This window comes from Rissa tridactyla, chromosome 4 (genome assembly GCF_028500815.1).
Source record: "Rissa tridactyla isolate bRisTri1 chromosome 4, bRisTri1.patW.cur.20221130, whole genome shotgun sequence".
NCBI lineage: Eukaryota > Metazoa > Chordata > Aves > Charadriiformes > Laridae > Rissa > Rissa tridactyla.
This window is the reverse complement of record NC_071469.1, coordinates 13,182,135-13,196,561: the sequence shown is the minus strand read 5'-3', so window position 1 is coordinate 13,196,561 and position 14,427 is coordinate 13,182,135. Positions and strand designations below refer to the sequence as shown.

The following is a 14,427-nucleotide window of genomic DNA, read 5'->3' as shown; positions in this document are numbered from 1 at the left end:
TAAAAATAATCAGAATAACTCACTTTTCTTTAAGGGAAATTTGAAAAGCTCGTTCTGGATCCTGCTTTCCTCTCAAGACTTCTTTTGTTTCCTTTTAACACTGTCATACTAAAATACATTGTTCACAAACCTCACACTGTTTATGACAGAAGGAAAGTTTTCTATGATTTCACCTGTATTCTTTCCAGCCTTCTGGAAGAAAAAATCCCCCTATTTTGTAAAAGAGATTGTCTCACATTGTGAAAAATAGTTCATTAAATATTTGAGGGATAGTTAGACTTCCCTTTCTGGCACTGGCACGGTAGTGAGTGCTAAGGAACACGCAGGCACTCTCAAGGCACTTCTGGGACAGGATTTTTTCACTGTGCTGAACCCAATTTTGAATGGAGGGATTTGACTAGAGGTATGATTCTTAGTGTTTTAGCTCCCACAGAACTCCCAGAGTTATTACTCCACTGTTATTACATACAAGAAAGAAAGAAAAAAATACATGACTAAGAAACAGGAGGAAATGCACTTCCTGTTTTGTTCCTTTTTAATATATTTCTAGTGTAAAACACTAGAGCTATAAATTTCATTTCTGTAGCAACAGTTCTCAGAGGCATCGAATTCAGTTAGTCCTCAGCTTTGTAAAATTGTACCTGCAGTAGCTGCTGGGTGTTTCGGTCCTATTCAGCTACCTGGCTGAGCGGATCCTGATGGTCGTTCAGCTTAATCCAGAGTAAACTGCATGGCATGAGGCAGGCAGCACACTCCAGTTCTAACGCAAAGCAGAGCAATCCACACCGCATTTTAGTTACCGACATAAAACTAGGTTATCACAGAAACTACAGATGATGAATACTCTCAGGAACAACACACAAAAATCTTCAAAGCTACTTGGCAACAAAAACCATGTTTTGACTTTGCATAATAGCAAGGCTCACCAGCATTTTGACAAAAGACTTCTCATTTTTTAAGTGTTACTTCTTTTGTCTCAACCCTTCAGCCAGCAAGCTTTCACCATCAGTTTTCTATACAAGGCAAAAAAAGAATTCCATAAACTGGACATAACAGAACATTAAGGGAAGGTGAATGAAGCTATTACAACTTTAGCACATGAACCTTCCATCAGGAATTCATGCAAAAAAAAGATCAAATTATGCAAATGGTTCTATTTGAGATTAAACAAATTGCATTCCAGTGCAAAAATATAAAAACTTTGCAAAATTACTCTTTGCAATAAATTAATTTCAGACAGAAAAGGAAGTCAAGTTTACCTACATGTGCTGAAATAAAGGTAGAAACAGAATGAATCTCATCTACAGATGTGATCAGCTGTTTAATTTTTACTCAGTCATTAAAAATACCATTTAATAAGAACGCATCCCTTTTAAACAGGCTAATAAAAAATAAAGCTTAGTGGGAAGTTCAGCATGCTTCATTGCACTCAGAAATACAACGTTTCATGTTTTATATAATAGCTTTATTATCAAATGGCAAGAGACATTTAGTAATGATGTCATGCAGGTATCACAAAAAAATCCAGAAGATAAACAGGTAGCCTAACAGCTCAAAACTCCTTGCAATTAAAAAACAAAGCTACATCTTCCCGATTTCCCTGTTTGTTTCATGGTAGCTAGTTTTCCTTTCAAAATGTTATGGCTGTCTCTTGGATCACTTGCGGGATCACTAAAGGAAAATGTAAGCTAGTGCAGTATTCCACAGCCCAGTGCTTTTTTGCCTTTTTCACAAGGCCTTCCTTACTCTTCCCAACCCTCAGAAGTAGTCCTCATAGGGTAGGAAACTGAGGCCGTTAGCAGCTGAAGATAAACACAGAACGGACAGGTTAAAAAAAAAAAAAACCAAACCTTAAGGTTTTGCAAAAGGAAAGAACCTTATTTTCAACCTTTTTAAGGTCTTAAGGCTTTTACTCACTGTGATGGAACCTAGTCTAAGCTGAAACAACAGGTTTTTCAGTAACAGCCTGATCCCATGTACACAGTGAAACGTAACTCAGTGAAAATGTCAAGTGATAGCACGATTCACATTAAATTAAAACATAGCTCAGTTCCTTCTTTAGTGTCAAGGTTCTACCAAAATATTGGCTTTTACAGAGATTTTATATAGAAGAGATTTTACAACAGCATCTGTCACTGACCTGAAATTGAGACAAATTTTGAGAAAAGCACTAGACAATAAGTAGTAGGTAATTTATTCTGAGAGTTCATCTGCATGAAAAGTTAACTATGCAAAAAAGGAGGCTGTAAATCTACAGCAACTTCACACTCAATAGTCCAGGGGACCCTTGCTCACAACAGCTAAATTCACACTCAAGTTTACTACGGAATAAATCCCCTGGGTAGATGACCTCAGAGATGAGAGCTGCAGCAATAAAAATAATCACTGTTCAGTTTTAAATGCCAATAAAGTACACTTTTAGAAGAAGTTACAAATAAAACAATTGCTGAAGCTAAATGATCCTACAATAAACTTGCAAACAGAAGTGACATGAATTCCTTTATCTACCTATGTAAAAAATACCATTTACTGTGCAGCCCGGATTTAAATAAAAGACAAATAGTGTATCAATAATATTTACTATATATTTACATGTAATACTGTGATGAAATGAAGGAGTCATTAACATTATGTTACAAAAAGAACAAAACTCTTTAAAGGTACCAGTACCTTTCACATTATCACATTTATGTAACTGTTTTCTTACATCTCAATGATCTATTATTATAAGATGAGTTAACATGAGGATACAGACAAATAAACCTTTGAATTGGAGCATATGCTAATGTGTCAACTCCCATTTCAGCAAGATACTTCAGGGGCACCAATTTAAAGCATATGAGCAGCGCTGGTTTCAGTAGGATAAAACTTAAATGCACACCCCAGTTCCTTGCTGATCAGGGCCTCACTTTACGGGATTCCACTGACAATACAACAAACAACAACAGCTGTAAGCATACAAGGGGAAGTATCATATACCTTATTAAGTGAATATATATAATTCTACTTAAAGGTGAATCATAGCTGGCTGCCCATTGCCAATTACTGACTTACGAGACAATGGAATCATCCATTCAATTGTATATACACTGACATAAAAGACTTCCATTACGTGATGCTTTGAATGTTACTCAGAATCATCTCTTTAATAAGAGCTGCACCAATTTGTGTACCTGACATTTCTAGCAAATTGAGCTACAATGGAAAATTTTATACTTTACATCTTGCTTGAGAAATGGTAATATTACACTGCTTAAAACATTTTTAAATCACGTGAGAACTGAAAGTTTTATATAATCATATGATCATTTTCTTAAGTTGGCAGGATAAATCTATACAAGTGAAATATTGGCAAAACAATCAACATTAAAAAAATTATAACTTCAAAATCATCAGCCACCCATGATAAAAATTCTAATCTGCTCTCTCCCTACCTATATCCTCTCCCAGAATAAAATTTTACAGAGGACAAACGGGAATGATGTGAAACTTTGCTTTTGTTAATCCAGGTAGTAAAGCAGATGTAGGTTCAAGTATTTAAATGCACACAGCACTAATAAATAGAAGTAAACAATCAGGATGAGAATATCGCTGTAGTTAACGTACTGCAAAAAAAACTTTGTTTCTGAGTGAGCACCGTTATTATATTATGATATTATTTTGGAACTCCCAAAGGCAAAAAAAGAAGAGAAATATGGTTGAGGAGAAATGTACTCAGACCAGATCACATGCAAGCCTACAGAGAATGTTACAAAATTGGACTGAATAATTAAGGATTTTTTCCTGCAAGTTGTAGAAAGCATTATCTGTAGTTTATGTCTACATTACAATTTTTGCTCTGCATGTAATCAGAGCAAAATGTTACATCTGTGTTTTCGCTTCCCTCATCCTGAGGGTCACACATCCACCTTCCCAAAGTAAAACACTGATGATTTGGGTACAAAACTATATGCAGTACATTTCTGAACAGAGTTCTTTCAATTTTAGGCCACGTGTTCATTTAAAGACATTCTTATCAATTGCAAGCCTCCCCTTTAATTGCTTAAGATCCATTAGAAAAGCAAATATACAAATATCAGAAGTTGCTGATCCTGAGATGAAGTATGAGAAATTCTGGTCCAGTTTGATCCTTATTCAAACTTCTGTTTCAGTTTCTTCTGGAAGACAGCTGGTAGGATGGAGAGGATGGCTAGAATCATGAGAACAAAAACAGAGTTCCAGGAAACAGCTTCCCCTGCTGTTGTAAGTTGGTACAGCGTTGTTCCTGCCTTAATGGCTACAAAAGACGGTGGTGCCACACCTGGAGCGGGGAATTAGAAGCGTAGGAGTGCAAAGGAAGAAAAAACAGATTATTAGGGTGAATATCATAAATTAGTCATCCAACTTTTTAACACCAAAAATTTCAGACTTTGTTACCTTGTACTTTTTTTTTTTCTAAAGAAGGTGTAAATACAAAATTTAAAGACAAAAAACTCTTATCATAAGAACTGGGTTTATGCTATTTTTAATATTTTTTAACACCAACTCAAACACAGAGGACTAAGAAAATAATCTTGGCTCTCTAGAGACTCGGCAGATTTCAAGCTGTCTCTCTACAAACAGATTTATTTATTTAAGAACTTTATTTAAGTTCGTAAAGGAAAAATATGGATTGTTCCTAACCAGATTAAAAAGTATTTGCAAAAATATGCCAATTATAAAGATAAAGTGTTCAGCAATACCTTAGTTAAATTATTAATTCACTCCTAGGAAGTTATATTACAATAAACAAAATGGAGTGAGAAGGGGAGAAACACTCCTTCAGATCAAAGTCACATACATCCTCCCACAATTATGCTGAGCTCAAAACAGGAGCTTATAGAACAAAAAGTTAATGGAACAAAAGTTATGGAACAAAAAGTTACTAATAAAGCATTCATATAATGTATGTTTCCTTAAGCAAGTAATTAGCCTGGGCTCATTACCTCTGATGCAGTATATCAGAATAGTCCTGAGTACTAAAATCTTTCGATGCTATAAACTCCACACATCAAAACAATATTCTTGAGCAGTCTTTCAACTGTCCAGTAGGTGGTGATCTCTGCTGAACAACGCATGCAGAGAGCAAATCATATCCCTTCTTATGGCTACCACCAAACTGCAGATGATTAGCCAGCATTCTTACCTAGAAAAGTGCCAATGAAAAATACTTTCAATGGCACATTAATTACAGGAGATGTTATATTGATAAACCAATTGGGAAGAAAAGGTGTTATTCTCAAAAATATTATGTAGTTAATGAGGTGTTCTCTGTGTCTTTCAACCTGCCAAAACAAAAACAAACAAAAAATCAGTACATTTCAGTGCCTTGAAAATACACAATGATTTTACTACTAGAGGTTTGTTAGGGTTTTGTAGTTTTTTTGCATATCTTTTGTAGAAATGTACAAGTTGGAAACATAAAAATCAGTTAAACAATGAGTGACTCAAGGAAGAGTCATCAGTGAATCACCTGTCAAATAGTACTGAAGTTAGTCTGGAAATACCAGTCTGTGGTAGAGCACGATGATGATGTGTCTGAATCAGCCAACTTAAACAGCAAACAAGTAACTCATCGCAGCAGCAGGCCTAACCCTAACTTTAGCGCAGCAATCTCTGCCTGTCTAACAGCAGCCCAATCAACATGGCCAGTTTGTCATCCTATTCCTAAAGCTGTTGCAGGAACTAGCAATGAAGTTTGTTCCTCAACCCATTCTGCCCTAACTCACGATCAAACTTGGAACACAGCTGTATTCCTCACTTGGAAACTTACCCAGGTCATGGCTCTGAAGTTCCTCAGGTGGCTGCTGCCAACACAGTTGCAAGACCTATCTAGCATTAACAGTTACCCAGAAACAACCACAATAGCCCCAACTTTATTTACAGCCTTAATTATATTCTCAAGTCTGGCCGAGCTCCCTACAGTAGTACTACATCAAAGCCTCTTCTCCTTCCAGCCTGGCTTTAGCACATCATCCTTTTTAAACAAGAACTGTAACCTCAAACCAAGTTATAAGGATAGCAGAGCATCCATCACTTCTGTCGTATCCTGGCAGACCGTCACTAAGCCTAAGCCTACACATGGTCATTTGGCCCGAAACAGTTGAAACCAAGCCTGGTCTAATTGCAATTTCATCTGACATCTCGCATAGCAACTCACACCAGTCACAACCCTGGTTTCCCCCCCCAACTTTAGCTTTAACTGCAAAACTGAAGTCAGTAGCCCTGCTATTGTTCAGCAATAGCACTGTAGGTTTTTTTAATCTTAGCAAAGGACGAATATTTAAACATTGATTAATCCTACATATAAAATGTCTTAGCCCTCAAAATGCACGCATGGTGTAGTCCAATTAACCTGGAAACAGTGCAGTATGAGCTGCACGTGTAATTACATAATTTTAAATCACATACCCAGTTCTACCATTGCCACTCAAAGAACAGCCCCAAGATTATACTGCAATATTAAGATTTACTTGTGTCAAGAGTCAAAACACTACTATATTATTTAATAAGGTCAATTGTGCAGGACAACTCCACATCTTACCTAATGAAGAACAAGTTTAAAATATTTTTACATGATTCAAAAATCTTGAACAGGGTACAGTAGTAAGTTATGCTTCATACTTGCAAAAAAATTCTGTTTGAACATTTCAGAGTATCAAAGCAAGAGACATGAGGTAAAATACTAATCACACTATGATTTTGTATTGCAAAATCTTTAACTTCATCAAGTATTGATCATCAAGTATTAATACTTGCCGAAACTAATGTTACCAAATACTGTAAGAGAAAGTTTCTAAATGCTCCAACCACAATAACCTCTTCAAATTCAGGTTTTGCAATCAGATGTACAGCTATGGGTTTTCTTGCCCTATAAAAGACATAAACTTAGCTTTCATTAGTTCCAATTCTTCGAGAGCTATTACTTTCAATTGAAACTGGAGGTTTCCTATTGACATTAGCTAGACCAGGGGGGTTATCAGTTGCAAACACTTCCTAAGTAAAAACAGCTTCCTCACAGGAAAACCATAAAACCAGGAATACTCCCCACTGTTTAAAAACACTCAGAGAAAGTAACTACAGTGTCAGAAAAGAGTCAGAATCCTTTCTTTGTAACTAGATACATGAGCACAAGACACCCTAGTTTTCCATGCTATTCCAACATACATTTTCTATCATAAGTTTCAGCATCTCTAGAAATTTTACCTGTTCTGACCATTTTACTGCTTTTTCTGTTAAATATCTGTATACAACAGGACGTCCCACCAGGTATGAAAGCATATAGCAGAATGAAGCTCCAAGTCCTGAGCACTGGGGGGGAAGAAAAAAAAAAAGAAAGAACAAATGAGCAGAAATTCTAATTAATCTTATCCTTATATTCCTATTAACTACACTGGCTCACTGGCTGGATAAAGCCTGCTTCTATGCAGACCCCCATTGAGGCTGAAGGGCTCTCCTTTGGCAGTATACACACACTCCCTAAGAATACTGCTGACCCAACACAGTTCCTTTATTCCCAAGGCATTTAGAGCAATCTTAACATTCAAAGCAGACAACGTTGATTACTTATCAGTTACTATTGAGTGCTTCTGCAGTTTTGTTTTAAGATTTTGAACAATGAAATCTTTGCAAGTTAAGGGGCACAATGGCATTAGAGATTCAGACTTCAAAATTCATCAACTTGGTCCTCCATGCCTACTCAATTGTCTCATTCTTAAGTACTTAGGCTCATTATGACTGCATCTTTTGCACATGACATTTTTTGAAGCTTGCCAATAGCACACATTTCTTACCTTAAATTAAGCTTCTTGGGTATTTAAGCCATTTAAAGACAGATATGTTTTGCAGTGTGATAACAAAAACACAGTAATCACGTTCTGAAATTAGAATCATGTTCTGGTGGAGTGTAAACAAATTTAAAGTAAAGGAAACTCTGGCTGATTCACACCCAGGTGCCTCCATTATTAAGAAAACTTGGAGAAACAGTTTAGTTTTTTGGATCATCACCCAATGCTACAGTGAATTTTGTGGGTAATGCCATGCTCACAACAGAGCTGAATGAGAACTGATTGATACCCCTATTTCACTCAGACCCTGATAATTTCAAACAGGAAACCATTTAGATGCTTGGTTGTATTTCAAATAGATAGAAATATATGCCCTTGCAAACTATTTTCCATACTTACCAGACAAACAAGGAATAAGGCTAGCGGAAAGGGATAAAGAAACCCTGACAGGATACTGAGAAATATAGACCCAGGGATAGCAAATGTTTGCAAGCTGGATGCATCTTTGTTAAGGATCCAAAACCAAAAAAACCCACACATTTTAAAAAAGCTACCCAATTCTTAATTTTCTAAGCATTCAGGATACACATTACAATTTGAAAAAGCATAAATATAAATAGGCATAGCCTCTTTACTTCAAAATACATTTGCAGAGTAGCACAAGCCCAAGCATAGAGAAACAAGGGGTAGATTCATCATTACACATACAAAAATAAGTCACTAAATAATAAAAGCTGCACTACATTTTTCTCTTTATCTGTGCTACGACTGACACCGGGGATTTATTGTGGCATTACAGGAAACACATACTTCTGATTTTATATTGTTGACTAGAAATACACAGATTTCAGATATTCTCTACTCCTGTCCGAGCCCATAACTACTACAAGTTTCATGAGACTGACACGCATGAAGGCAACTACTACCTTCTTACAAACAGGCATGGTGCAATCACTAGGTAACTAGGACACATGATCACTAACTTCAGTCAGAATTTTTAAAAAAGGCAAAAATTAAGTTTCTACAGCATAAGTGAATAGGCTGTTGAGCTTAAGCCTTTCTAGGTGCTGTGGTTTTGGCCAGACTGGCCAATCAGAACGACAGATGGCCCTCCCCCCCTCTCTCCTCAGAGAGGAGAGGAAGAGACAAGGAGATTCACGAGTTTAGAAAAAGAACTAAACTACTTTAATGAAAATAATAATAAATAAGAAAATAGTAAATAATAATAGAATAATAAAAATTAAAGAAAAAAAAGCATACAATACATACAAAACCATATCCAGCTCCCAGATTGACAATTGTGTCACCAGCAGACACAGGGAAAGTCCCAGACTGGAGTCAGTGACGGACAGGAGCTGAATTCCGGAACTAGAGTCAGGAATGCTCGGATCAGGATCAAAGGCAGACAAACAGACAGGGTCCTCCGCAGATGTCGGCCATTGAAGAAAGAGCGAGCCAGAGCAGCATTGCCCCTTTGATCCCTCAGCTTTTACACTGAGGGTGATGCATATGGGATGGAATAACCTGTCGGTCAGTTTTGGGTCACCTGTCCCATCTGCTCCTCCCTGCACTGTGACCCCTCTACGCTTCTCTGCTTCCGACCCTCCAATGGGGCAAATAACGAAGTTAGCTGACCTTGGTTGTTATAGCAATAAGTATAAGCAAGAGCCTCTGTGCATACCATTCATTGGTATAATCAGGTCTTATCGCCCTGAGAGTGAACAGTGTCTGAACAATATGCTGTTAATTTCAGACTTTAGTCAGTTAGAAGAGGCCCAGCTAAACAGTTAAATTACAAATCAGAAAACTGGTTCTGTTTTACCTCAAACCAGGACACTAGGCATACTTGAGACTATGGTGTATTGCCCACTTCGGATAGAAATCTTATCAAACAAAATTTGCACACTATTTTATCTGAGTTGAATTGACTAAAATTTCAAAATGACAAATAATCTTCCTTAATATTAAAGTCCATTACAACCAGTACAGCTTTTCTAAGCAAGTGTCAAGGTTCCAAGATAACTGTAGCGTGCTTGTCAACTGATCACAGTCTATTGCTGAGACAATAAATGTCGTCACTTCAGCTACTATAGTAGTTCAATAAACAGTCAATTCCGTTTACTTCTTGTTAATATATAAACATTATAATTTTCTTCATAAATCTATTATTTGTGAACTACACTTAAAAAGAATGAGCTAGAGGATAAATGCTAATGGCGCATTCAACATCAATTTTTCTGAGTTACAAAAGCATCCTGCATTAAACTATGAAAAAGACTTACACAGCTTTTGAAAGTTATTAACCTTTAGTTAAGTGTTCCAGTTAAGAGTGTGTTTAATGATTACTTAATATATTCAGCACTCAGGAAAAAGAAGTTAACACAGAACACAGGTAGCCTTTGTATCTCCCTAGGCAGAAAGTACCTCAGAAGTTTAGCTCTCTCTAAAAGGAAATAGAGATCCATTTTTTGAATGTGGGCACTGCAGAAATGAAAAAAGGCTCAAAACGCTTTCCTTCAAAAACGCTGTAAAATATTCTGTAAATTACCCTTATGTGACGCTTTTGAATGTCTCAAGGAAGAAAAGTGCAATAGTCTCAGCTTTCCTTCAGAATCAACAGTAATTTCTAACTGGTAATTCAGTTGGCAATAAAAAAATTCAGCATAACACCAAAATGAGACAAAGTCTAGTATCAAAGCTAAAAATATTGTCCATAACAGACACAGCCAAGATGAAACTGCACAGAAATCCCAACAGCATTTACTACTATACATGCATGCAGCAATTTCCTTCAACTCAATCCTTTCTTATGGTCCAAAAAGCATACTGAAACACACAAGAAATGTTTTTAATTTCAAAGATTTTTGGAATATTTGTGTCTATTTATAAACAAACATAGGAACGTTAGCCTTCTTCATCCATAATCAAGAATTTATAAGTTCGTACTTGTCATTTCTTTTGCAGAGAAACACGACTACATCAAAGCTGCCTTTTATATCATGAAAAGGATACAAAACATATGTGGTAAAATAAGCCACTAACACTTGAACATAATATGTGTCCTTGTATTTGGACAAGACTTTTCCCAAGGCCTTTGCATCATCCATATCTCTAGGAACCTTTATACATTCTCTTTCTTCTCTGGAAAAAAAAAAAAAAGCAGGAATAGTAGTAAATATAATCCAACAGTATAGTAAAATTACTTACTGAATATATAAATAATTAGACAAACTACATCACTAAACTACAACCTCAGCAAACAAACTACAATTATTGTGTGATACTGTTCTCACAGGAACACTTGATATTTACAGCATTTTCTGCATGAGAAAATTCTCCATTTTAGATGGAGAAATCATTTTTTTATGTCATGACAATAACCTGCTTCATTTCTAAGTTGTTTTTGTTTTTTTTTTCTTACCAACTACTGCTCAAAAAGAAAGAATTACTCAAACCAAACCTTGGCAACTGAACAGCAGTCCACATTTCAGCCAAAACCAACTGTAACTGCCTCAACACTAGGGTCATAACATTTGAAGTGCAGCAAGAGCAGCAGAGCTTTACCTCACAAACAAACAAAGCTTTAAGAGCAAAATCTCATGTCACACCTTAATCTGGTGCAACCCTGGGCAGCACAGTTGAGTGTCCTCTCCTCCTCTGTATCAGACTTAGTGATTGGACTGTTGCAAACTGAACTTGTTGAGCAAGTTAATCAGACAGAAAATTAACTACTAAAAGAAAAAAAGAAAGTTGTCAGCAAGCACGCTTCCATCTTGTCAAGCTATCTACCTTCCCAATATGAGCACTAAATGCAACAAAAAGGAGAAAGAGAACATGAAGTTTAGATATGAAGGAAGAAAGATGTCCCCTTCCAATGACAGCCTCCAGTTATATGTTATATCAGCGCACAAGAAATTTTAAAATAAACCTAGCCCTAACCAAGCACATCTTGGCTCTTAACTAAAGAGGGCTAATAACATAGCAAGTTACCATTGCTAATGTGACAGGGGGTAACTTTTCAAAGCATGATATCTCAACTGCGCAACAGAAACCCTAGGCCAAGTACAACCCTGTTTAGACAGATCCTAACAGTTCGTGTTTCAATATATAAGCTTTGTATCCTGACATTCTAGGTTATAAACTCAAATTCCCTTTAAAAAAAATAAGGTTATATCTATAATTAACTTATGTCAGTTTAAAAAAATCACTTAACCCCATGTAGGCTCCTCTAAAACTTGATACTGAATGAAAAGCAAATGAATTAATCTTTCCTGACATACTTACTCACTAAGTTGTGGGAAATTTTTATATACCAGGAACATAAGGAAAGCAGCTGATAAGAAGATAGACACTAAAATAAGAAGCGATGTCCGAGCTGATCCACCTTCTGCCTGAGCTTTCCCTGAAATTGAACAAAAACAAAAGTTTAAAAAAAAACAAAACAAACCAAAACAACAATAACATAAAGAAAATTCTCACATCTTACAACAGATTTCAAACTTATACTTTCAGAAAACGTTAACATAAGCTCTCTGTGGACATAATCTTCCCACTAATGCTTCTATAACATATGCAACACATTGCTCGCATTTCCTGAGAGCTTTCAAACAAATTTGAAGTTCTTACACTGACAAACATCCCATAGAAGTCAACTTCTATGACCTGTAATAATCTAAGCCTCAATTAATAAATACATTTGTAAAGAAAAAAACAGAGCAAAACACAGTAAGCCATAAATATTTTTTCCTTTTTGCCTGGCTTTGAGCAACCTGGTCTAGTGGGAGGTGTCCCTGCCCATGGAAGGGGGGTCAGAACTAGATGATCTTTAAGGTCCCTACCAACCTAAACCATCCTATGATATCTTCTGCCACTCTAGTTAACTAGAGATTTAACTTGAAGTTAAATCTTCAGTATGTACAATGCAACTTTGGACAGGCTCATTCACAGATATTTTTTTTCCTCCTATGAAAGAACACCACGCACAACCACTGGCCAGTTAGTGAGAAACACTCATCAGGAGAAAACATATGTAAATATACACACCAGCCTGGGATGTAAGGATTACAGTTGTGAATTACACATATTTTACACTCATATAAGAGAGTTCTCTTGGATATATCTATGTGGGTTTATTAGCCTTTAAATTCTTGTGTAAAGGAAGTAGTGGGAGTACAGTAAGTGGCACAATTGCATTTTAGGCCTCTTCCATACTTTAGATTCTTACCATATATAAGGAATATGGTCATATATAAGGAATACACCGATTAGCACAAACACAGCTATAAGCACAAAGAATTTTAAACAGAGAAACAAACACTAAGAACTCTCTGCATCCACACTAGGGTGTGTATGCGTGGATGTATTAAAACACTCTCTCTTCTCAGACACCGCTAGGCCAGCACAACTTTGCAGGGAGCATCAGTTTTGTTCACCTGAAGAACACAAAAAAGGCCAAGGCTGTATTTTCATTCGTAGATGTCAGTGGCATGACTACAATGCCAACGCGTAACCTTCAAGCGGTTTGCCCTGCCACCTCACTGTTGTGAAACACAGCGAAAGGATGATGAAACCCACAGACTGAAAACAAAGCTGGCTGGACAAGCTGGCAATTTTTACTCGCTTTAAGGTCAGCGCGATCCCACAGGCGTGCTCTGGCTCTGCTAAGGCCGAAGGCAGCATCCATGCAGCAGTTTACAAGCACGAGTATCTCACTCACGGTTAATGACATCTTCTCCAGAGAGGGAAAAAAAAAATAAGAATAAGAAAAAACCCCACAACTTTGCGGACAACAATACAGCAAACTGACACTTTCTGACAGCACTTTCTGACACTGCCACTTTTTGCACCGCAGGTAGTGGAATAATAACACACAGACACACACAGACACGCGTGTTTCCTCATTACCGTGCGTGTGGGGCGGGTTGCTGCCCTATATCTGCCCCCGCCCCCCCGGGCCCTGCCGCGGGTAGCGGCTGACAGGCCCCGCGGCGGGAGCCCGCCTCGCCCCCCTCACAGACACCGACTCCCCTCAGGCGACCGTTCGCCCACCCAACCGCCCGCGGGGGCCGGGGACGTTGCCCTCTGCGCGGCGCAGAGGGCAACGTCCCCGGCCCCCGCGGGCGGTTGGGCGGGCGATTGACGGTTGGCGGTCGGCCGTTGGCAGGACGAGGTCGCGAGGTCGCGCGCTCCCGCCGCCCCAGCCGCCCCCCCGCCGCCCCAGCCGCCCCCCCGCCCCCAGCACCTTCTAGAAGCTGCCGCTGGTGCCTGGCGCTCTCCGCCGCCCCGTGGCAAGGCCCGCGCTCCGCCGCCCTCCGCTGCGCCATGCTTCCCCACCGGCCGGCCGGCAAAATCGGATCCCCGGGCAAGGCCTCCGCCGGTACCGAAAGCGGCGGGAAGTAAGGCGGGACCGCGGCCGCTCCTCCTCACCCCACCGGGTCACGGCTCCACGCCCCCATCGCCCAACAGCGCATGCGCCGCCGCTTGTATGAGAGTCATTACGGCTTCTTGGCGCTTCTGCGCCGTGATATACGGGAGCACGTGTTGCGCTTGGCGCCCCGAAATGTGGTGGTGCGTCAGTGGCGGGTAAATACGGTAACGCCTCCTTTCAGGGAGCGGAACGTCA

General features: G+C 38.6%; 1 protein-coding gene across 5 annotated transcripts; it reads right to left on the bottom strand.

The window, feature by feature from the left end:
* Nucleotides 1–2,178: 2,178 nt before the first annotated feature.
* On the bottom strand, nucleotides 2,179–14,366 carry TMEM41B (transmembrane protein 41B). 5 transcript variants are annotated; one of them, XM_054201098.1, is made up of 8 exons: nucleotides 14,047–14,360; nucleotides 13,380–13,533; nucleotides 12,090–12,207; nucleotides 10,818–10,946; nucleotides 8,205–8,298; nucleotides 7,225–7,329; nucleotides 5,165–5,303; nucleotides 2,179–4,300 (listed from the first exon to the last, which is right to left on the bottom strand). In XM_054201098.1, exons 2-8 carry the CDS (start codon nucleotides 13,531–13,533, stop codon nucleotides 4,131–4,133), a joined length of 909 nt encoding a protein of 302 aa, XP_054057073.1. In that variant the 5' UTR covers nucleotides 14,047–14,360; the 3' UTR covers nucleotides 2,179–4,130. The 5 variants fall into 5 exon arrangements, 4 of the variants coding, with proteins under 4 accessions (XP_054057073.1, XP_054057074.1, XP_054057076.1 ...); XM_054201099.1 differs by having other exon boundaries at nucleotides 13,422–13,533; nucleotides 14,047–14,359; XM_054201101.1 differs by having other exon boundaries at nucleotides 13,426–13,533; nucleotides 14,047–14,355.
* Between the last annotated feature and the right edge of the window lie 61 nt (nucleotides 14,367–14,427).